Source organism: Poecilia mexicana, unplaced genomic scaffold (genome assembly GCF_051168715.1).
Source record: "Poecilia mexicana isolate PSO_F unplaced genomic scaffold, ASM5116871v1 scaffold_22, whole genome shotgun sequence".
Lineage (NCBI taxonomy): Eukaryota > Metazoa > Chordata > Actinopteri > Cyprinodontiformes > Poeciliidae > Poecilia > Poecilia mexicana.
In genome coordinates, this window is record NW_028263391.1 from 18368094 (window position 1) to 18392978 (window position 24885).

At 38.7% G+C, this 24885-nt stretch overlaps 1 protein-coding gene across 1 annotated transcript in view; it reads right to left on the bottom strand.

Moving 5' to 3' along the window:
- Positions 1-4436: 4436 nt before the first annotated feature.
- Positions 4437-24885, bottom strand: part of tmem63c (transmembrane protein 63C) — a 33910-nt gene continuing 13461 nt past the window's right edge. Inside the window, exons 3-23 of the mRNA XM_015011819.2 lie at positions 20829-20908; positions 19958-20045; positions 18275-18312; positions 17007-17149; positions 15786-15837; positions 15577-15685; positions 12273-12346; positions 12083-12163; positions 11891-12011; positions 11620-11753; positions 11385-11507; positions 9413-9566; positions 9226-9332; positions 8580-8666; positions 8391-8456; positions 7561-7723; positions 7365-7470; positions 6287-6454; positions 6085-6197; positions 5910-5984; positions 4437-5436 (exon numbers count right to left, since the gene is read on the bottom strand). Of these exons, the coding sequence (XP_014867305.2) occupies positions 5206-5436; positions 5910-5984; positions 6085-6197; positions 6287-6454; positions 7365-7470; positions 7561-7723; positions 8391-8456; positions 8580-8666; positions 9226-9332; positions 9413-9566; positions 11385-11507; positions 11620-11753; positions 11891-12011; positions 12083-12163; positions 12273-12346; positions 15577-15685; positions 15786-15837; positions 17007-17149; positions 18275-18312; positions 19958-20045; positions 20829-20908 (2313 nt within the window). The 3' untranslated portion in view covers positions 4437-5205. The remainder of the gene's footprint in view (positions 5437-5909; positions 5985-6084; positions 6198-6286; positions 6455-7364; positions 7471-7560; positions 7724-8390; positions 8457-8579; positions 8667-9225; positions 9333-9412; positions 9567-11384; positions 11508-11619; positions 11754-11890; positions 12012-12082; positions 12164-12272; positions 12347-15576; positions 15686-15785; positions 15838-17006; positions 17150-18274; positions 18313-19957; positions 20046-20828; positions 20909-24885) is intronic.

The window sequence follows — 24885 nt, forward strand, 5'->3', positions numbered from 1 at the left end:
CAATCCTTTGTGGTGCAGATGCAATCAGCGGCTGTTAGCTTTCCTGTCTAAACTCTGATGTGGCGTCAGGCTCCAGTGACATGGCATGAACAGAGGAATGCCCCAAGGATAGTTTGTATGCAGACACACACCTTGCAGCAAACACAAAGCTAATATGTGCTTACATTTATGCTCAGTCCTTCAGTTATTACCTGCTTCACATGGTGATAACAGTCAAGGCATGTGGTTCTGAAAAAAGTAAAACTTTTGTTACTTTCTGTGGCTTCACTGGCATTTAGATGCATTTTAGATGCTGGTAGAAATTTATCTGTAAAATAAAGATTATTCAAGAGAAATGCTCAGTTGAGAAAATTTGGATGTGGATGATGATGACAGCCAACCAAGAACCACGGTCCACTTCTAAATTTGAAAACCAGAGGGATTCACTAATTGATATTGTCAACCACATATGTTTCATGAATGTTCTGGAAAGTATTAGAAAGTACTTTGTTAAATAAATGTCTCAGCAACTATGCGATGAGTTCCTGGAAGGATTCATGTGTCGCCACATCATACAGAATAATTTTTAACAAGTTCTGGCAAAGAAACCAATAAGACCAAGTACAGTAAGTTACGGTTCCTGATAAGATTTCTTCAATGTTCTGAGAGTGCCTGAAGAGTTCTGCGAAAGCAACCTCTAGTTCCAGGAAAGTACAAGCTGTATTATGTAGCACAATTCCCACCACCAGCACTGAAACCCCCCCCCCACCCCCAATAAAGCAACATTTTAAAGAAGGCTTTCTCATTAGCACTACATTAGAACCACAGACTGTTTTTTTTAAACATGTTTCAGAACCAATTAAGACAACCAAATGATTGTAAAATACAATCTGATTATTTAAACCTGTTTCTTGCAGACATGGTCAGGTTTTTCCAGCTCTTCGATGTTAAAGTCTCTGCAGTGAATCGAGATGTTCTCCAAATGTCAGATGAGTCTTTTAAACACTTTTTAAAAGAGTATTGCACCGCAAAATAACCATTTACCCCACACATTTTTATTTACCACATGGCTGCCTCGCCCTTTACCCACAAACCACACTAAAGGTCAGTAGCAGGAATCCATGGAACCATAACATAAATTAATTGAAGTAAATCATTTTTATGTTAGATACAGCACTATCAAGCCATCAACCTGGCAGAGATCTTTTAATGATTGCTTGCACAAATTTTAGATAATTTACTCTTGACATATGTAATGCTAAAACGGAGCAGGATTGTCTGGAAAACTAATAAACCTTTAAGAGTATAGCTCACATAAGCTGGCATTTAAGAATTTAATGAAGCTAGTTAAGCATGAAAATAGTCAGCATAAGAGCTAAGAATATCCTGATTTATATGATTTAGTTTTTGCCAATGGAGAGGAAGTTTAATGATCGGTGAAACTGGCTTTTACATGAAAACCCACAAGACTTTGGAGACAAAAATGTTAAAGATGTGCCTCTTGATGTTTTCTCCAGACAGCTTCAGCTTCATCACTGTCAGCACTGATTCCATAAGTAGCCATAAGTAGACTACTCATAAACTAGAATAGATTTTATTTTATGGTAATAATATGTTATCATTTTACTGTAGTTTTCATCTATAATTGTCTTATGTTGTCATGCAAACTGAGCAGATGGCAAAATGGATTTTGAACTAAATCACTTGGCAACAAGAGTTAAATTGATAAACAATAGTTCTGCCAAATCAATCAAATATGTAGGAAGTTTCCGACGTAATGTAAAAACCAAAAGGTCTAGCAATACATCACTTTATAGTCACATTTTTTGACAAAGTGGGATTTTATGTGATATATCAGCACAAAAATCTAAACAATTTTGACATTTTTCACAAACAAAAAGTAAAATGAAAGTAAAGTAAAACATACAGCAAAGGCTAGAATGGAGTAGTTTATCCCATGGCAAGACTTAGAAAGTGGATGTCCACAGACGCTTTCCATCCCATCTGACTGGGTTGGTAGAGAAATCCCAAGACTTGCTGCTGCACCAAAAAGTGATTCGACATAATATTAGGCACTGATACAAATGCCTGACAAAGTTTTCAAGTTTTTAACTTGCATAAAGGTTTGAAAACCACAGCTATGCACAACCTTGAGCTGCTCTATCACATGAAGTCTCACTGAAAGATGTTGAATTTTGTGGGTGTAATGTGACAAAACATGAAAAACTTGAGAGTATAAATACTTTGAGGGTACTTCATCTGAAAAAAGACTTTGGCTTAAGATGTTAGGATCTCTAAGATAAAAATAAACAAGTATGTATCTGGAAAGATAAATAAAATCAAGAAGACACCATGAAAACATTTCAATAAGTGGTCACTTCTTTGATGAAAAAAAAAATGTAGCAGTCTCTTTTAACCAGACCTTGACTGATGTTTATTCTAACTTTCCAAGTGTTTTTAATGAGTTGTTTTTCTTTTTACACTGTTTGAATTAACAAGAGAAAAATGCGAGACAAGGCCATTAAAAAAAAAGAAAAGAAAAGAAAAGAAAAGGGAAAATTAATTTGGGGATTAAGACTGTGCCATCTATCCCAATCTGCATTTTACTGCAGGAATCTGCAATAAAATGTAGATGTCTGACAGAAAGCCTGTGCAAATGAAACCATAGAACAACATGGATGGGTTGAAATTTTACTGCTTGTATTTGGAGCACAAAGTAAATTGTACCACAGGAGTACTGAAGAAACAGGTTTACACAAACAAACTGATCTGAGAGCTTCAGATGTGGTGAAATCCATTTCTTCTGACAGAAGAAATGGATTTGCATCTGGCATTTGTAAACACAATTTGTAGGATTGGGTAGAATTCAGACATTTCACATGAATACATTCTCATGGAAATGATTGAGTTTAGCAGTTTTTGCATATATTCATACAACATAAAGCAATTAGGAGCAGAACAGATTGATTTTGTTTTTAAATGTTTCTGTGAAATTCAGCACCATCCACATTTACTGTCGCCTCAGGTTAAAAAGTGGAAAACAACCTCAAAGGAAATAAAGCATGCAGAAGTATGATCTCAGAAGTTTTAGAAAAAATGTCAGTACATTTATTTATTTATAATAAATGATGTTTTTGATATTAGTAATATTTCACCATCTGCACTCAAAACTCCACAAATTTATGTTTGTGATGGTAGACAGAATTTTTTTTTTCCTGGAATGCCTTGCAAACAAGTTTTGGATGTAATTCTTGGTGTGTATGATGTTAGAATAAATAAAAAATCCTCTGAATAACAAAATGTTTCAGTTTCATTTATTTTGGATGGATTCTTAGGGGAGATAAGTTGGAGTACTACTGATTTTATTTACAAACAAATGAAGGAAAAAAAAAGCCTTAATGTATATGTTTTTCACCAGAATGAGTGTAGTCAAACTAAACATTTTTTAAAAAATTTTTCAGCATTTGACTTCAGAAAAAGGCTTTACCTGGAGTGACAATGAATGCAGAAGTTGCTGTACGTTTGCTCATTTTGCCTCCAGGAAGTAGTCTTGTGCAGAACATCGGCTCTTTTGTGGATAAGAGTTGGTCTAGTTCTCTTGATTGTCTGTTATACAAGGCCGCGTAAAATATGCTAAACCACCTTTCATTACTCATAATGAATTAAAGCAATGCAAGGGGTAACAAAAACAAGCAAAAATATATAAACAAACATTTATATGTTTGGATTAAGCTCACCCAAATGCAATTTATATTTATCCCTTTAAATGCCAGGTACATTCCTTTAAATTAGAACACTGAAAATTTTAGCTTTTAGTTATTGGTACCAAAAAGTGAAACTCATTCATTCTATACACACAAATTCACATAGGGTGAAAAACAAAAAGATATCAGTGGAAAGTGTTGTGGAAGGATGAACTGTCGCAAGCAGAAACCTGGTCAAACACCGATTGAAATCTGCAGCTCATAAAGTTTGTACTTTATGAGTCACTACACAAAGATGTCTTAAATATTACAATTTTATTTATCAAATTAGACTTAAACCCCTTGAAATGTAAAAGTTTTTGTATAATGCATCGATAGACTAGTGTTACTGAAATATTAATAGCACTTTACTGGAGAAGGTGTGCATAAAACTGACTGTCATAAACATGAATGACTCTTCATAAACATTTATGACTGTTGTCATGAAGTGTCATTTGGTCAATAATGACAGCTTTGCATTAAAAGCTGTCATTGTAAATGTTTACATTTTTATGTAAACATTTACAAAGAGTCATTTTTGTTCATGACAGGTGCTATGTCATGTTTATGACTGATGTCAGTTTTATGGTAAACTAAGTTTTACCAAATAATTTTTTTCATGATATTCAAATTTATTAGGAGGTCACAATTTGATCCCCAAACTCTAAGTGAGAACGTGGAAGCATAAAAAAAACTACTAGAGTAGGTACACAGTTTAAGCAGAAGAAGTATTTTTTTTAATTAAGAAGGGAAAGCCAGGTACCCACCACCTTTCAGGATAAAGCTTTTACATGAACAGCACCAAAAATACAGTAGCAAAAATAGCAACCTCATGTTGAGATAAATTACAATAAGCCTTAGGCTGTTTCTGCCTCTATGGTGAGACTGTACATATACTACAGTCCATCTGAGAGCGCCACTCTGCCTCCGTCTGTCTGCGCTCTCACGGCAGATGGCTTCACAACTCGCTGCCCTCACCCTCAGCCTCGCAGAGGAAGCACATATCACCCATGGCCGGACAGCTCTGTCAGTCTGCCGGGGCAAGCCTGCTCACACCACCCACTGCGGTGGGAACTTTCAACTCCACTCGTGTTCCAGTTGCACAGCATGGAGCGTGTCTGTCTGAGATCATCTCCAAGCCTGCTTCTTTCAACCTTCTTAACTTGCAAAGGAAACCGTAGAAGACGGAATCAGGTTTTTTATTTATTTTTTTTTTAAGTTATTTGTACATTAGCTTGATCTTAACGTGTGTACAAAGCAGGTTCGGACAAAGTTTTGGCTAGCTGCTTTCTTTTTGAATGCTCCGTTTTAAATAGTTCTGCTTTAGTTTTAGATTCTTCATGCCCTCACATAATATCTATCTCATCTCAGTGTCTGACGCGGTTAAATTAGAGTCCGAGGTCAGTGGTGAAGATGCAGCGTTGAGTAATCTGCGCTCCACCACCACAGGACACATGGGAATTAGTTTAAGTGGGAGCTGCAGTCACTGGAAGCCTGTGGGGCTCTCCATGAGCGGGCTGGAGCAGTAGAGCTCTGCAGGGTCTCTGAGCTCAGTCTCATGACTTTGGGTGTGTTCCTCTTCGGCCTCTGCTCCCGCCACCGGTGCGTGACCTGAACTCTGGGAGCTGGCCATGGCGCCGTAGCCGTGGTGAGCCGGAGAAGGCATCGGAGTTAAAGCCAGCTCCGGCTCCAGCAACACGGATGCAACAAACAGCTGAGGGAGAAAAAAAGATTATGAATATGTGCACAAATTAATTGGTGATTCAAAAGTTTTCACAACCTGATCTTAGCCTTCATTTCATTTGCAGTGCATTTACGTTTTCAGCACACAAAATTAACACATGGCTAAAGTTGAAAATGTCTCATATAATCCATTTTGCAAAGCGGAATGGCAGATGTAGTTGTAGTAAAAGGTGGTTCTATAAATTTTAAGCACCAAGGGTCAAATATACACACTTAGACTTTCAGCTGTTAAAAAAAAAAGTTTAAACTTTCCAACTGTGCCATATTAGTGCCACTAGTGCCATAAAACACACTGATGTTTGTTGTAGTAAATTGTGAAAACGTTTATGGACCATGACTAATTTTTGCAGGGTGTTGACATCTAATGTCTAACATCTGTTCTTGTAATAATTATTTTAAAACATCACATGTCATGTAACATTAAAAACAAATGAAGTGCTCTACACTGGAGGTGGTGGTTGACGTCACTGTGCTCCGGTCTGCATCAGGGAACGTCTCTGCAGCTGGCTGATCAGACATCTGAAAAAAAATAAATAAATAAAAAAATAAATAAATAAATAAAGGGCTCAAAAATACTTCTTACGCTGAAGTTCAAAGCTGTCACTAAATCAAGGCAGACCTGGTAGCTTGTTGACTTGTCTGGAGTTTTCCGAAGCCATATACGGAAAAGACAGCAGGCAATACAGCAGATGAGGGAAGCTAATGTGAACAAGGTGATGGGATGTATTGGACCTGTGAAAGTCCAGAACAAAAACAGGAATTACTTCAATGTAGCTTAACAATTATTTGACAGAGAAGGTTAAACGTAAAAAAGAAAGCACCTAATCTGAGGACGGAGAAGAAGAGCAGCCAGAACATGCCGAGGATTGGAGCCACGATGACCTGGCTGGTCGCCGCTCTGTGGATCTTCTGGTTGAGCTTAGTGGGAACGTAAGCGTAGTAGATGTTGTATCGATCGACCATGTGCTTCAAAATCACGTAGAGCAGACCTAGAGAGACAAGTGAAGTGGAATTAAACCAGGTTATCTCGTTTTGCAAAAAATCAAAGTGGATGTCGTCCTTCCGTCTTGTTGAAAAAGGAGAATTACGAATCGAACAGCTAGCTAAAATTGGACAAGATTCACATTAATTTATATGATCAAGTTTTGACAAAGTAAAAAAAAAAAAAAAAAAAAAGGCCTGCATGAAGAAAGAAACATGCACATTGAACTTGAATGTTGCTTACATAAGGACGTAAATTAGTTTGAACAGTTTGTTACAATATACGCTCAACATCCCAACAAAATACAGTAAAATCAGTACATTTTTAGATGGGAAAAAAAAACAACAATAAGGGCTATAAATACTTCAACAAAGTACTATACACTGCCACTTAAAATGTTTCTGTGAAGAAAACTCGTTCAGTTAGTTTGGGAACCTTTCCAACTCTAGATTTTTCCACATTTTTGTGTTAAATGGCTCATCAAACAGTTGAATTTTCCAGATGAGCTTAGAAAGACATCTAGAAAGCCAAGACCAGCGCAAAAGGTAGCCAAAAATGTCTGGTTCCTGGAAAACCAATATTTCTACACAACTGCTCGGTCTGTGCATTTAACAGTTTTTTGTAAAACGGCATGTATAGCTTCTAAAAAAGCAAAGTTTAGTCTAAAAAAGTAGCTGGATCGGTCAGCAGAAGTAAATAGAGGCTTGGTGAGTTCTGGGCTGACGCAGGAGTGTAGTGGGCGTCTGGCTTGCAGCTCACTGTGTCTGGGTGTCTGGGACTACAGCAGCATATTCACACAGTGTGTGTTAGGGGAGGCCTGCATATACTCACTGACTAAGAGGGAGGATGGAGGAACTGAAACTGCTGAGAAAAGAGGGTTAGATGATGATACAAGAGGGTAATTGCATGTCACTCACCAAAGGGCGTAATGATGGGACATGTGATGCTGTAGGTCATGCTGACAGCAAAGATACACATGGTCCAGGCATACTCCAGGCCAAACTGGAACTCGTACGCTTGACTCTGCAGATATAAAAAAGTTGAATTCAGTAGGTTTTATTTGATATCTTTACAATTAAAAGTTCACACTAAAACTTGAATACTTCTGCTAACCCTCTTCAGGTGTATCCGCTCGGCCTGGGATTTGGCAAAGCAGAGGCGCAGTGCGTACACCGTCAGCGCCGGGATTCGAAGCAACTCCATCGACGTTCCAATAAGACTCGATGTGATGACGTAATTTACAAAGAATGCACCGTTGTCAGGAAGAAACACACACCTATTAAACAAAAAAAGATAAATGCTGTTTTAAGACAAAGCCTTACATCACACTGGTTTTTATGTGATAAACCAACAAGGGAGTGTGTAATAATAAAATAGGTAGGAGTAGGAGTCTAAATATTTCCAGGGTCTCTGCACCTTCTAGTATGCCGTCAGCCTTAACCATACAACCAGAACTGCACTGGGATGATTCAGATAAAAGCATATTCATGTTTTAAAATGGTCAAGTCAAAGTTCAGAGCTAAATTAAATTAAGCTTTTATGGCTGGGATTAAAAATTGATGTTCAGAGATGCTGTCCATTCAATCGCACTGATAGCTCAAACTGATTTGAGACTTTTTTTTTTTTTTTTTTTAAAAGAACCGTCATCTTTAAATGTGTAAAGCTGACATAGTCACACCCCAAAACACTTAAAGGTAACTCTACAAAGTATCAACTCAGGGAACTGATTGTAAATGCAGTCCATAATGTTGAAAACCGAGAATCTTTACCCTCCATTTCACAATTATTCACTGCATTGTGCCAGTCAGGCAAAACCCCATAAATGTACTCTCAGGTTTATGAATACAATGTGACAAAATGTAAAAAAAAGTTCAGTGAATGTTGATGCTTTTTCAAGGCATTAAGTTTATTCTTTGCATTTGAATTTAAAAAAGCAACCTTACTGGAATTTGATCTCTTTCTCATCCAGAAAGTTGATGTCAAACAGCCACGTGAAGAAGAGGTCAAGACTGAAACAAATGCATAAAATCAGGACATCTAGCAGACATGAAAACATGTGATAATAGTGAAATGTTTCTTTAAAGAATATTAATAACTATAAGATAAATTTGTGCTTTTTGTTCTAATCTTACCTGGACAGACCAAGTGAGGGGAGGATGATCACCATAAAGACCAGCAGCAAAAAACACTTGTGCATCGTCACTTGGTTCTCAACCGACCTGAGACCAGTGTACAATGAGTCAAAAAAACATTTAGAAACGTACATTCAGCTTAGTCTACATGTTATAATTCTGTTAGATTCATTCTGCATTTTTTCCCTCCAGTAAACTGTTGATTTGCATTCGCTCCTTCACATATCACGCCTGCACACAAACGTTTGTGTGGGCGGTTATGTAAAGAAACGGCGCTCTTAGGTGCAGCATGAAGGTTTTCTCCCGACACGCGGTTGTTCTGCTCCTCTTTCAGCGAGTCCCCGTGCACGGAAAAATAAATGAAAAAAAATCAAATAAAATGGCGCATGGCGAGTACAGCGCATCTCATTACTCTCTCATGAAGATCTCTATGACAACCTGCCCAGAATAACAGTGCAGGCAAAGTGACAGTGAAAAGGAGGGAGAGAGCAGGAAAAAAAACAAGAGGGTAAAAGAAAGATAAATAATAAATGAAGGGAGTTGAAAGGACAAGCAGATACAGATGAAGGGCCTATTGGAAGAAGACAAGGAGCAGAACGTCCAATTTAGAAGAGGCGAAAAGGAAAGTTGAGAGCATGGTGAGTACCTGGTCCAGTGGGACTCGAAGAAGGCAGAGTAATAGACGATGAAAGGCAGGAGTACTGAGAACACCCAGAGCAGGAAGGTTGGAAAGAACTGGGTGATGATCGGGCTCTGTGAAGGAGACAAGTGTGGTTATTCAACATGATCCAAGAAGTCTGAAATAAAGCTCTTAAGTACTTTAAAACACGGACCCTCAAACTTTCCACCGGCCGCGTGACGTTGAACTTGTCCATGGTGTTCACGATGATGGCAGGAGTGGTGAAGAAGAAGAGCAGCAGGAAGAGGAGGATGTTGAGGAGGACGCATCGGAGCCACCAGCGAGAGCCGCAGACAGCCAGGTTTTCCCTGGAGATGTAAAGATGAAGAGCTTTGGTTTGAGAGAAAGAGCAGAAATGGCGACTTTGTTCCTAAATAACCAGCATAACTTCAAAGATGTTTTGGAAACACAGCTCAGCATTGGTCCTGTCACATTCACAGACATTATATTTTCCACCTCCTTAGATCATCTTCACAACTGTGCATCAAAAAAGACCGTTTTCCAAATCCAAAGACTGGCAGCGGAGATGATTCACTTTTCTTCCCCAGAGTCCCAAATATGCCAAAAATGTCAGGCCTGATTATGGGGTAATGTCTCCAAATTGCGTGAGAGAGACACTGAAAATTAGGTGTTAGACTTAAGAACTGTGTTGTTGTGGTTTTCCTTTGAATGCTCCATTTTCTTCCCACAGTGAGAAGACATGCAGGTTGGATTACTACATCTGCTGTGCTGCGACTGAGTTTATGTCGTGAAGGGTTTTATATGGTTCACACTGGGTCAGTATGAACCGTATAAAAAACGGTATATGGCGACTACAGTGCCATGTGCCGAGAGCTGAACATGATAAAAAAGGTTACAGAGAACAGATGAAGGTAGATAAAAGGATAAAGTGTGATCTGTAAACCTTTGTGACGCGGATTATGGTAATATTGATCTGGGATGCTGGCAGCTCTGTGTTCTGCCAAGAGCTGAAATTAAATCTTTGTGACCCCCACTTTACATTTTTTTGTTTGCGTTTTATCTGACATAAAATCAAAAATGTCAGTGCATTTGATTAGGATTTTGTGTCACAGACCAGGGGCCAGCCGTGTTTTCCTTTCAAAAAGCCATGACTGCTGCTGCTAGAAGATAAAACTTGCCTGAAGCCGATTTTCTATACGAAAAATTATTATGAAATCTATCAAAATGAAACGTACATTTATTTCTATTTTCAGATTTAGAACAAAATGAATCAACTATTACAAAAGAAAAAATGTAGACTGAGGTGAGCCATTTATATAAATATAGGAGATTAAGAAAGATGGGTAGCATAGTTTGATATTAAAAGCAGAGTATGCATAAGAATTTACAGAAAAAATCCTAAAATGACCATTTCTTATTGCGTTTGTAATCAAAAACATTTTATTTTTGGCTTTGTAAGAGCAACAGTGACAAGGCCATACATCTTTTATGATGGTAATAGTGTGTTCAAGTTGAGGTACTGACCGAGTTTTCTGCTACACATTATTTTGCATGGAGTCTACAGAGTTTAAGTGGGATTTCTTATAGCTTTCTTTCTACTGTGGCTTTTAAATTCAGAGTCAGTTTTATAGAGTTGTCAGGAGATTATCCCACCCTAGTTGTGGATCACTGAAGCAGTTTTGGTTATTTCATCTAAAATGGCTAAATTGAGCAGCAAATGGAGGATATCCATGTGGTAAGGTTGCAACTTTCAGATAATGGGTTGAACAGCGTTCTCTAACAGATGTTTAAAGCTTCAGATTTAGCTTTATAACCCAACTCTGCTTTAATTTTCTACACAGCTTTCTCTGTGATTTGTCTGTGGTGTTCCTTTATTCTCGTGATGCCGTGTCTTCACTAAAACACATCTGAGCTCTTTTCTGAAGAGCTGTATTTATACCAAGATTGATTTACACACGCAGGTGGACACTACCAACCAAGGGAAGGTTGTTGTTTTTTTTATTTACAAAAACTCTTCAAGGTTTTCATAAAAAACTTATTTTTTTTTTTACATAAAAAATTCAAGGAAAAGTTTTGTTGAGCCGTCACATAAAATCTCCATAGAATACAAGGAGTTTGTGGTTGAGGGTTTGTGAAAAACTGTGTTTTGTATTTCTGATACAGACCAGATGATGTCACTTGGAGAAGGTGCATAGCTGACGCCCCATCTCTGCGACTGCACCACAGTGGTGATGCTGGACTGCTGGGGTCTTCTGCGGCAACGCACGCGACTGTAGTCCTTCACAATGCTGGAAAACAAATCAAGACTTCATGCTTTACAATAACGGTAAGGAGAGTCTGATCGTCGCAATCTCTCCCCGCTGATGAGAGGAGCTCTGGGTCGTACTGTTGATTACTCACACAGCCGTCATCCTCTCGTCTCTGAGAGTCACAAAGGCGATGCCCAGCCTCTTCATGGTGATCCGCTGCTTCTCCGCATTAAACTCATCTGTGCACTTCTCCTCCAATTCGCTGTAGTACTGTTCTGCATCCACCTGCAGAAAGTAATACTGCAAACTTCAGAAAGCTTTTAACCACGTTTAGCAATGCTACTTTTGCATTGCAGTGCCATCCAGTGGTAAAACTCTTCCTACGCAATGGTGACAGTACAGTTAATGTTCACCCAACCCACCTTTTCAAAACCACATATGCCGCAACAGAATATCTGAGCACAAGGATGGGTCGTGATCATGACCTTCCCATCTTTTTGGGCCTTTGTTGCAAAATACAGCCTGCCTTTCATTGCTTTGCGCCTGCAGGACACACAGAACGTGTTACTCCACTTTCAAGTGATGCCATCTGAGTCGAGGATAGTTGACCGTACCTTTCTAAGTCCAGCTTCATCAGCTTGTGAACATCGAAGCAGAAGCGGATGTCGGTGACTGTGCAGCTGGGGTAGGCCTCGCTGGTGAGTGAAGGTTTAACATTTATTATTCCTCCTGGAGAGACAACTGATAAACATAATAAAGGATTTAAGATGACCTAACAAGAAACTAGAGAAGAAAAATGAGTACTGGAAGTGCTTGGTGATGAGTCCTGGGTCTGAGATCTCTTTGGGAATGGAGGTGATCATCAGCGTCCTGGAACCCTGCAACATGAAACGCACAAAAACACCCAGTTTAGATGTTTTGGTGTAAATGTACCATAAAAATTATGTTTGGTACAGAGAATTAAAATCCTGCTGCCATACATAAATTCTTCTAAGAGTGTACATTTTTAGATTTAAAGAAAACTATACAAATAGAGCTGTACTGCCAAATAGCATTCATAAAGATATATTCTTTTCTAATTGAAATTCAAACATTTTTATGATCTCGCTTCATTAACTGTTTAGTTTATGACGTGTAATATTAAGGTTTTTGAAAATAATTGTATCTGAGGAAAAGTTGCCTCTCTCAGCTACCAACTCAATACTGTTTAAGTTGTGGGTGTATTTTGGGTCATTGTCATTTTGCATGGTCCTGTTCTGCTTCATGCTGGTTTTGTTGTTTAGAGATGATCTTGAGTTTTCCTCAAGCACTCTCTGATACTGTGTAGAGATCAAGGTGGAGTATGTGATGGTGAGCTCGTCAGCTTCCTGCTTCACAGCAGGATCTTAGCTGTTTACATTTATATGCATCAGTCAGCTGTGAGATTATCAGGGTTTAGACAGAAAAAAACATTTATTCTCAGACTTTGTCAAAGGGAAAACAGAAAAAACAGCCATTAGAAACCATCACTTCTAGCTTTATCTGGATGAAATCAAAACTCAGCAGGTATGTGCTTAAATGTTATTTTACATAAAATCAAATAAGTTTTTATTTGCATACCAATCAGATGGATGTGAAAATACTGAAATTATTTAATTTTAAGATGCACTCATTGAATTGCAAAGAAAGCCAAAAATATTTTTAAAGTTTGCTGAGTAGTTTTATCCACACAACTGGCAGAATGCATTTAAGGACATTCATGATCCAGATGTGGAAATGAAAATGAATTCAACACCCCCTGTTTAGATTGAAGTACAGCCTTCACCATCCTGTGGCTAGTTTAATGCCATTCCAATTCATTCAAAAACTCCAAAATAACTTTAAACTTCTATCTCACGGAACACTGGAACCAACGAGACGTGTTTACCGACGTCAAACATTCGCTCTAAGGTTGCCAAACCTTCATTAAAGGAAGAGGAACTGAGGATTTTCTTACTTCTGGTTCACAAAGTTTTATAGTTGTTTTAGCTTCAAGCCGCTTCAACTCCTACTTTCTTCAAAACTGGAATTCCCGTTCTTTTTCTTCCGTCTCCAAGTGAAATTGGTCTAATCTTAGCTTTAACCGGGAACCCAATGATGACTCCACAGAGAACGGATCGTAACGTGACAGAGTGACCGGTTAACCCTCGTCATTCACACTCCTGGCAGGAGTTTTACTCTCAACCACAGGTTCATCTGCCCTCCCCGAGGCAGGCACAGAGGGATCTCCATCCTCTGCATGAATCCAAGATCTTTCCTCAATATCAGGGTAAATAAAGACCACCTTGTGACAACAAATGTTCAGCAAAAATAGTTCACGCTCAAATCTGTTTTCCTGCATTCATCCAGCTTGCCACAAACTCATTTAGGTCAAAGGATACCTTGTTTACTTGAATCAGAAAACAATGGTTTTACAGAGCCACAATAACTAACGCTCATTGTGATGCGTCAGCCAAAATAAAAAAAAAAAGAAAGGAGACCACATGGACCAATCTGAACATAGGACTGTTGGATCCAGTGAGCCCCCCTCTATCCTACCACACCAACAACCACCTTGCCTCAGAAAACAAAAAAGGACACAAAGCAAACCGAGTTACTCTTCCCGCCACAATACTTTTCATTCAAAAGATCCCGGACGAGCCCCCACTTGTCACATCTCCAGATGTTGTCCAGCAGATGAGGGAATGTAACAAACAATGTTTTGGGATGAATAAAAAGGCAGAAGGAATGTAGCAAAAATAAGAGTTTAGTAATTAAAATAATGACTTGAGCTTCTTGAAATGAGAAACAGGTCAACACCCTTACTCCTCAAACTAGAGTAAAATCAGTTTCAACAATATTCATAGAACATAAATGAAACCACTAAACCAAACAAAGGCTGCCTCTGAACAAAAAATGAGCAATCATCGATACTCAGCACGAACAGAAATGCAACTGTCCTATCAAAAGAAGTAGACAGAAGCATCTTCTTAAAAAGAGTAGACAAGCACAATACACACTCCTTCCTGGTCACCAACAAGATCTCCCCACCATGAAGTAACATAAAATAAATAACAGGAGGTGCTTGGTAAAATCAGACCCTGAAAAGTTTAGAAATCTATGAAGCAGGCCTATGTTGGAGCTAGATCTGACCTCCTCTGTAGTTTTCTCTGAGCTTAAAGGTGACTCATCCTGCTTTATTGAACAGGTTTGAACAAAATCATTCCTAGATAATGAGATTTTAGTCAGATCAGTTCCGCTGATTTTGATCTCATTTCACAATGAGCTGTTTTGGGCCCTCTTGTCACTTTAGATCCAAACCAGATGTTGCTGGCCATGACTGCCAAGTCAATGTCTACACTCGCACATGAAAATGGCTGCAAAAAGATGCACAATAACACATGTACAACTAGATGTCTCTACCTGCAACATGCAAACTTCAGACAGAAAATTTCACCCTGTAACACGTAGTGACCGCCTTTTTGTGATTACACCAACAGCTGTTTGCATGCCATCATTCGATAAAGGGCAAGATGGATCACTAATTAGTGCGGTGGTGCCCAAAGTCAGTCCTGGAGGGCCGGCATTCTGCATGTTTTAGTTTCCTCCCTGGTTTATCGCAGCTGGATCAAATGATGGCTCGTTAGAAGACCTAAGAAGAACATTGACATGCTGAAAAGGTTGTTGCTACCACCAGGGAGAGAACTAAAACATGCAGGATGCCAGCCCTCGAGGATCGATTTTGGGCACCACTGAATTAGTGAATGATGGGGAAAGTAAGAAAAGAAATTTGAAGTAAAAAATAATAACTGATTCTTGATTTTGTTTTTTCTTGACATCGATTGTTCCTGTAATCTCTAATTTAAGTGTATATTTTATGTCGATTCCAAATAAATCCTGAGAAATATACATAATAACTGCGTTAGGCTAATTTTAAAACAATATAAAACAAAATGTTTTATGAAGGTACATAACATAAGTTAATATCTCAGATTACATTGAAAGCAATCCAAGGCTATGTTTTCCATTTAGGTAGGAGCAAAATACAAATGAAGGCACAGAGGGGAAGTGTTTTTCTTGTAGGGATTGATGTGATGTGATGCTGACAGACCTTTTCATCCTCTCTGTGTTCCAGCCTTGCAGAGTGGTGAGCCATGGACAGCAGAGTGATGATAAAGTACACCAGAGCAAAGACGCTGTGCAGCCAAAGAAAGCTGTCCCTTTGAAGCACACAAATAACACAACAGTTACAGACACACTTTTTAATACCTCTGGTTTGTTTCATGAGATGTGATGTAATCCACGTTGTCTCTCACTTACTTTGCGCTAACATTAGCCAGCGTTGTTCTTCCAAACTCTTCAGGACTGTCTCCTGTAGACATAATGCCACATGATATACATTTCAATGTCGTCTTGGCTTAAAAGGAAAATCCCACCACTCTTGTCTGGAAGGCGAGGCGCAATTAAAGCAAACTCATGTTCAGCTATATGAATTTTACACAATGTCCTCACATGTCAGCCATGTCTGGTTTAATTTGGGCCAGCCTTTGTTTGTCATTGCCATGGCAGCCTGCATTAGTTTATTTAACAGAGGGTGACGCATCAGTCCATAAGATGACAGCTAGGAGAAACCAGCTCAGTTCCCCACAGAACCCATAAAAAGGTCCCTGCCTTCATCCTGTTGTGCGTCCTACAAAATAAACACACAGCTGCCAGAAAGGATTTCTGTTGCTATTTAGCAGCTGGTTATACGCTTCAGCCCGCTCCTAACACCTGCCTGTGTGGACCAGTAGGAAATGAAGCCGTTTCTATTCTGGCCTGGGTTGCCTTCTCACCAGTATGTCAAAAACCTTCCATTATATATAGAGCAGGATCTTTATTTTAAGTTTTAATCCTCACTTAAACTTTTCCACATTTTGTCCTGTTACAACTACAAGCTTACATGCATTTTACTGGAATTTTATGTGATAAGACACAAAATAGCCCTCCAATTTTGAAGAGGAAGGAAGTAGATACATATGGTTATTGAATTTTTACAAATAAAAATCTGAGAAGTGTGACCTGCATTTTCATTCAATCTTCTGAGTCAGCCATGTCACTGCAATTATGTCTTAGGGGCAAGTTACAAGTAGAAACTGGAATTTATGCTAATGAAATGATAACATTCAGTCAAGTTTGATGGCGAGAACCTTTCAGCAACAATTTTGCCAAAGAAAGTTGAATTTAGGTTTGAACTTTGACTAGGTCATTCGAATACATGAATAAACTTTAATCAGAATCTGCTAACTCTAACTAAACATTTAGAGTACTTTTGCAGTTAAAAAGTAACCCCTCCACCCTTTGTTTCAAGTCTTTTTTCCATCCTCTATCAGGTTTTCCCTCTAGGGTTGCCCTGCATTTAACTTCATCCACCTTCCCATTAATTCTGACCAGCTGTTGAAGAATTTCCCACAGCTGCCACGTCAATGTTTTATGGTGGGAATGGTGCATTTAGGGTGATGTACAGCGTTCCTTGCATAATTGCCTAAAAGCCCATCGTACCCTGGAGGTTCCCGGAGAAGTTGACCGGCAGGATTACAGCCAAGGAGAGCAGGGAAACCACCGTCATGAGCAGTATTATGTGGCGCTGGAAGGATAGGTATGTGACTGCGTCGATGCCACATTTGCTGCGGATCTCCTCATCCCTGCACACATAAAATATATGGATGAAACATCCAAAATATACACTCTTCAGAACTGAAAGCAAGTTCTTGAAACTATTTCTGAGTTAACAAATATGAAGTTCTCACATGGCCAAATTCATGGTTTAAGGAATAAAACAAAACAAAACAAAAAAACAATTAGTTTACAGTCCAGGTTTGACAAGTGAGATTGGCTTTTCAGCTCAATCTAAGGTTTTGGTCTGAGGCAAATATGACTTGTAAACACAGGTGAAGAATATTTGTTTTATTTCTTTAAGATTGATACATTTCACAGACAAAATACAAATATTTCTTAGTTATCATCCACGTATTTGCATTTATCGTAATTTGGTATTATTATAAGACCACAAACATCCAACAACTCTTGGGCTCAGACTTGGGCTGAGAAAACAATAACCTGCATTAAAAAACATAAAAATAATCAAGAAACAACCTGTTTTATGGTTTGCATTTAAAAATATCCAGCTATTTTGTTTGCTTCAATAAAATCTTGGATGTTGTAGTTTTATTATTTAAGCAGATACAATAAATGTCACACAATGTTTTACATTTAATAAGAAAACAAGGGCCTGCAAGTGTTTTTTATTTGAGCATTTCTGCCCTCCGGACAAAAACAACAACAGTTTAATCTAAGTTTAGTGCTTGACAAACGTGAAAATCTGCAGCTTCAAAGTCGATATGAGTGAAACATTGGTTGTAATATTAAAGCTAAAAGATGGAGATTCCTGGGCAGGAAGTTCAGGAAGATGAGGTAAGCGGTGTGTTCTGGTTTGAATGCAGCCCACACATTGTGAACTTTCAGGGTGGGTTTGCTTTTCCCCGGGTGAGCCGCTGACATGCGAGCTAAAAACAGCAGCACCCAAACGCCACCACAATACTATGGAAACCATGGATACCATTAACAGAACCATTTTACAGGCTAAAACAGCCATGTGCAGTCAGCCTTGAGTTAATGCAAGCATCTAGCAGAAAGCCACATAAACCCAGCCAGGGTTACTGAGATGCTAAAAGAGCTGCAACCTAGACTTTACGTTGGATGGTGACACCAGCTGAGATTAGAGGGGGATGAAAAATAATTTCAGAACAAACTTCTGTGTGTTAACTTACTTCATATGGTAAAGAGACGAAAGCCATGAGCAGAAGCCCTGGAATGAGAAGAGAACAACAAAACAGATGATAAACAACATGCTACTTGTGGCAACATGCGGGGACTCGGCATGAGGTCTGCAGGGTGACACGGAGATTTAATGGGTCTAGGCTGGCGCTGTAATCAGTTTACTGCCGCCTCGGCTCTGTGTGGGCACAGGCCTCTGACTCCTGTCTGATTCTTCGACTTACAGTGTTATAAACATGCAGGGAGTGACTTCAGTCTGTCACACAGGTGTCACGGGGAGTCATAGACAGTTCGGCTGAGTCACGATCCAAACAGTTGGGGCCGCGCCATCTTGGGCAAACCGGGCCTCATTATGAAAAACTCAGCATGCAGCAGTTTTCAGGCTTGAAAATAGATTCAGCAAATTAACAGTGACACATTGGTTTACTGTAAATAAACCTGTGTGAGACTGGTTGTCTGTGCAGTATCTTTAGTATTGGTAATGATAGTATTTCTTAAAAATATTGTGCAGGGTGATGATGGCTGGACTCCACCAGTCTCCCCCTCATTCTATCACTTTTGTTTACCCTAATTATAGTTTTACTGACTCAAAGATAGTGGTGCAGGAGGAAAACAGGCCTTTACTACCTTATAAGCATCAACTTGCTGCTATACTTTTGCACTCGTGATTGTCTGATAGGGTTCAATTTGTCATTGGATGGTGTCCATGACCTTCTGCCAACTAACACAAGTTCATGGAAGAGTGAGAACATATATTTTTTAACCTGCATTTTGTACAATTCAAATTTTAAAACACTAAATAGATGATCAAATGTGCAGTGATTCAAAGTTGGAAACTGTCCAGAATTGTGGTTCCATGTTTTAGAACACTACGCATGCTGGGTAAAAAGAAATTAGAAGCTTATTTGAGCAACTTGAAATCTCTAGAACTTAAATTTAATTAAAAAAAATAAATAAATAAAAAAAAAGAAAAAAGTTTTTTTTTCTTGACTTCCCAGCTCGTTGTAGCAGATGGCTGCTCACACCGAGGCAGGTTCTGGTTCTGCTGGAGGTTTCTTCCTGTTAAAAGCTTTTTAAATCCAGATTAAACCAGTTCTTTTTGTTTATTAGTGAACAAAAAGAATCAAAGATCAAGGAACAGACAGAACAGGAAGAAAGTTGTGGAGAAGTTTAAAGCCGGGTTAGGTTAAAAATGTGACCCACATCTCTAATTATACTGGAATGTGTGATCATGGAGTTTATCTGATTTTAACGAGCAACACGCTTTGGAAAACATTAATGTTCTTATTGGTTCAAAATGATGCACTTCTTATTGTTGGCGTGTCTCATAAAAATCCACATAAAAACATTTAAGTTTAGGGTTTTTGCCATAAAAAAAATTTAAAATAGCAACACTTTAAACATACACACACACACTGTTTGTTGTGCTGCTGAACTAAATCTGTTTATATTGGTTTTATATTGTTCCCGTTATTAATGAAACAAAGAAAAGTGTAAAACAAAATAAAGCCTTCATTTAGCCATCCAGCAATAATTTTTTAGATAGTAATTATGGCCTCTCGTGTCAGCTTTCCAATAATCTTTAATAAATTAAGTGACTTCTGAAGTTATGTTTTCTCAAATCAAATGGGTCATTTGGTTTTAGCTTCATCATGGTCAATGGCTCTGAAACTCACCATGTCCTTTGTCTCAGAGTCGGAGGGGCTGGACTCTGAGGGAGATTTTTCTTTTTCACTTGGTTCGCCATAAAACAGGGATGTAAGACTAAGGGGGACAAGAAGGGACAAAATAACATTTTTAACTGTCACTTATGGCCCATCATTGCCCCAAATAAACAAACATTAGGTGCCAGGGGCTTTGGAGTCAGGAGGACATCAAAAACAAGCATGTGACAAAGTAAGTGGATATCAATCCTTAGGTTTCACCACTGACTATTCAGCTGAATGTCAAATTAGGCAGCGTAATTCAATTACATATAGGAAGGGCTGTTTGGCAAAATGCACAGATGCTGCCTGGCTGCTCGAGCTGTGAAGCGTCCACCAGTCAGGCAGGATTAATCAAGCCCACGATGTAGGGTGCTGAATGAGCACAAAAACCCACAGAGCAGACTTATTTCACAACTTTAAATCATCCTCCAAATACTGACTGAACAGTGGGAAACCTGTGCATATGTCAATCTCCTCATTCTGGTTAAAATAATCCTGGGCATGTTTAATATTACCAATTAAAAAAGGAGAAATAAAACATAACGCATTTAATTTCCATATTTCCATTTACAGTGAAGAAACACAAAAGATGAATATACAGTTAAAAGATACTACTTCAGTACACCCATAATTGGAAAACTCCAAAGCAACTTATTCTAAAATCATTATTCATTATTATATATTATTCAGTAGTAAAGGATTGCATGTGCCATCTTTGTCCGCCAGCAGAGGGAGCCGTTCCACTGAGCATAATTTCTCCCATCTTGAACATTTGGACGAGCCTCACAGGCTGCAGAGTGTATCAGATTTTTTTGATTAGGGCGGCGAATGAGGGATTTACCTGTCATTCTCCATAACCAGAGCCAAACGACCGTAGTCCCACGCAGCCTTCCTCAGACAAGAAAAGATGAGCAACAACAACTGCAACACAAAAAACGGAAATGATTTCAGAGCTTCTGGGAAATCAGATATCCTCAGTCAAACACTTTGTTCTTATAAGCTCCGGCTCAAGTGTCTCCATAATGTTTGATCAAGGAGCTGACCCCAAAATCTCCATCTTGCATTCAGGAAATTCAAACATTTTGTTGCAGCAACAAAGAGCCATCCTCCTTTTTTCCCTGTACTTTCTCGTGTGTGGTTGTCTTGGAAACTATCAGAACCGGGTCAGCGTGAACGGATGAACACATGCTATGCAGCCATGTCAGATCAGAGTGGTCAGCTGCAAAAAAATAAACCTGGATAACCTCAAATGGATGTCAAGCAGATTGTCTCAAGCAGGTTTTAAAAATACAAAACCTATTCACTCAGTACAGTTGGAAAGTGGAGTTAAGTGGTGTCCACGGACATAACTGAAAGGTCATGGATGAACAATGATGAATGCAAATTGAGTAAAAGTGCTGATGAGCTTTTGATTTTAATGGCAGCATTAAATCATCTCCTGTTCTGAGCCGATTTAGACAGCTGTGTTAATGGAGGAAAGCTCCCATAAATGTTGAATGATTCAATCTTTAAGCAATGAAAACACGGCAGAGGCCCCTGGATGAATGATGGGCTACCGTTTGTCCTCCTAGTATTTTTCTCCTCCCTCGTCATTAAACACTTCCCTGTTTCGAAGTGTGGCTCTCCTCTATAACTCCCGCACATATTTTATTCAGTGTGATGATGGGATTAATGCGGAGGTGTCCTCCTGTCACCTGGAGGGAAACGCGCTTTGACTCATGCCCGTCATTAGGAGACGGCGTTCGAACCCTCTCTGTTGGCTTGACAACCCAGCAGTCATAAGATGAGCCAATTAAAAGATGAAGGCTGCTGATCGAGAGCGGAGATCAAGACTGACGAGGCCTGACGTTGGAAATGAGCCGGCTGACAGCTCCAAGTTGAAGTCTATTATTATCTGGAAGGCTGCAACAGAAACAGCACACCCGTGTTTGTAAATAATGCACAAACTGGATTCTCAAAAGTATATTTAACTTGACATGTGTGACAAGAATGTGATGCATTTGCATTTCTGTTTATGGACATGATTATGGGGACCAAAATCTCAGATCAAATTGAGTGCAGCTGGGTTAAAATTAGAAACTCTTTTGTCGTAAACGTAAACTTTCTCACATGATGTCACATTAAATTGTATTTTGGAGGATTTTATGCAAAATCCCAACAAAGAAGTAGAGCATATTACTAAGGTGGAAGGCTAGCGGGTGCATGGTTACAGAATTCTTTACTAATAAATTTCTAAAGTGTGAGGCATGCATTTACATTCAGTCCCTCTGAATCAACACTTTGTAGAAAAACCTTTTTTCATAGAATTACAATTAATCTTTTGTGGTTTGTTTCTGCAGTTTTGGAGATCTAGAGACTCAAATTAAAATATGAGCCCATTTGCCTTTGTAAAATAGTTGAGTCTGGACATGGCTATTAGTTTTGCCACAATCCTCAACTGGACTTTGATTGGGCCAATCTAGCACATGAACATACATAAAGCCACTCTGCTCTAGCTGTATCTTTAAGGTTCCTGCTGTGCTGGAAGATAAATTTCTGCTACAGTCTCTTTTGCAGCCCATAAAGCTCTTTCTTCCTAGATTGTCTTGCATTTAGATCCATTCATCTTTAGCTTTGACTAGCTTCACTGTTTCTGCACCAATCTTCTTGTAGAATAATTTCCCACATGTTTTCTATGTCACCATGTTTTCTGGCAAACTTCAGACCTTTTTACACTTTTTTTTAATAGAACATTTGTTCTTGTACTATTTTGGTCAAATTTGTGGAATGCAAAGGTTATAGCTCCCCTGTCAACAGATTCTTCCACCTAAGCTGTGAATCTTTGCAGCTCCTCCCAAGCTTTACCTTTGACTTGTGTTCCTTAACGCCGTTTTTTGTTTTCACCATGTTATCTAAACAGTCTAAATATACGTTACACATAGACGGATTCCATTTATGAATTAGTTGGAGATTGCACTGGATTTGATTTAGGGGTACCAGAGTGAAAGGGGCTGAATACAAACACATACCACACTTTTCAGAGTCATGTTGGTAATAAATATTGCATCACTCTTTCCTTCCACTTTACTTTTTTGCAGTCATATAAAATATATATATATTGATGTTTTAATTGCAACATGACCAAATGTTGAAGTTCTGGGGATGTGAATACTTTTCAAAGCGCCGTTACTATGGGACATAAATCTTATTTCTGTATTTGAAACTAGAGACAAATTATACTGACAATATGCACAATATTAAAACTGCAAGGGACCATTAGGAAATGCAATATTTATTTTCAATTATATTCCAAAAGTGTTGGGTGGAGCCTCACTGCAGCCGATGCAGACATGATTTCGTCCAAATTGCTAAAGGTCACAGAGAGTGGTGGCAGCAGCATCGTAATGACAGAGGAGAGAAAGAGAAGCGAGGAAGACGAGGATTTACGGCAACACTGAAGCTCTCAGAGGAATGACACATGATCTCTATTAGAAAGTCTAAATCATTTTCTCAAAAACAAAACTATGCTCATCCATCACACTCTACTTGTCAGCTTGCATCGATCTGTTCGTGATATCTGAACAAGGTGATGGCAGCTTCAGACTTATTTAGAAACACTGTCATCAGTCAAACCTGTCTAAGGTACAGCGGTGGACAAAGGCAAAATTACTGGAAGAGTTTTAAAGAGATTGATCCTATTTCGAAACATGTTTTTAAAAATTAAAAATTGATTTCCGTTAACTTTGAGTCATTTGACATGTCCTCGAAAAGACCAGAAACTCAAATCTGTCTCCCAAGTCTGCCAGCAGGCTGAATTGGTCACTGCTGTGACAGAACCTCATGTTGTTCAGCTCAGTTTGTTAACTCCAACACCACCATAACCAGCTCTGTAGCTTCTGATCTCCAACTAATTTGCTAGGAATTCAGGTGCCTCTATGATCAGAACCTGATGGCAATTTTTACTTACCCATATAAATACTTCAACATTATTAAGTAACGCGAGTACGTCAATTTTATCTATCCAGCACCTTTCACAGACAAAAATCCCAAAGTCCATCAAATAGAAACCTACAGGCAGGAAACATAAGAATACATAACCTATATCAGATTGAGATAGAGCTTCACAATTACACATACAGGCTAAAACGCTTTGGATGAAGGGCCTTCGGTAAACTACAAAGAGACTGCTCACCATTTGTTGGTAGTCCATAAATTTTCAGCAAAGTTAAGAAAGGCCCAACAAGTAAAATTTATATCTGCCCAGAATATCAACAGCAATGTTTTATGGTAAGAATACACAAAGTTCGAGTTATTTGGTCACACAGACATAAAAAAAATGTTTGAAGGGGTCAAGATGAGGCTTCCAAATCAAAGAATTATGTATCAACTTTTGACAGTGACAGTAAGATGACAACCAAGTTCCATGTAGTATAATTAAGACCAAAATTCCAAATTCAGGAACTACCCAAAGACAACAGCTGGAAGGTTAAAAATTAGGCACTTCTGAAAATGCCCAAACTTTGATCCTATTAAAAGTCTATGGATTATGCTTAAAAGTGTGAGCCATACCAGGAGACCATCCAATTTGAAAATGCGCCACCATTTCTGATAGAGTAACTGGTCAAATATCCAACCAGCTTCATGCAAGAAGCGTTTTGATTTCTTCAAAAGGTAAGTTGCCTCTCTGTAACCTGATTAGCGTCAGTTACCCAAATATTAGTAGGGGTGTATGAATATATTTGACCCTAAAAGCATAATTTTGACACTAGGTAGACAATAAATGATGCATTCAAACCAAATACATATGAAGTTGTTTGTTGTGTTATTAGTCTGCCCATTTTATCACCACTGTATATATCGAAGGAGATTTGTTATGGAAAAGGTAGATTTCTTTGCACTTACATTTGGATCTCATCTGC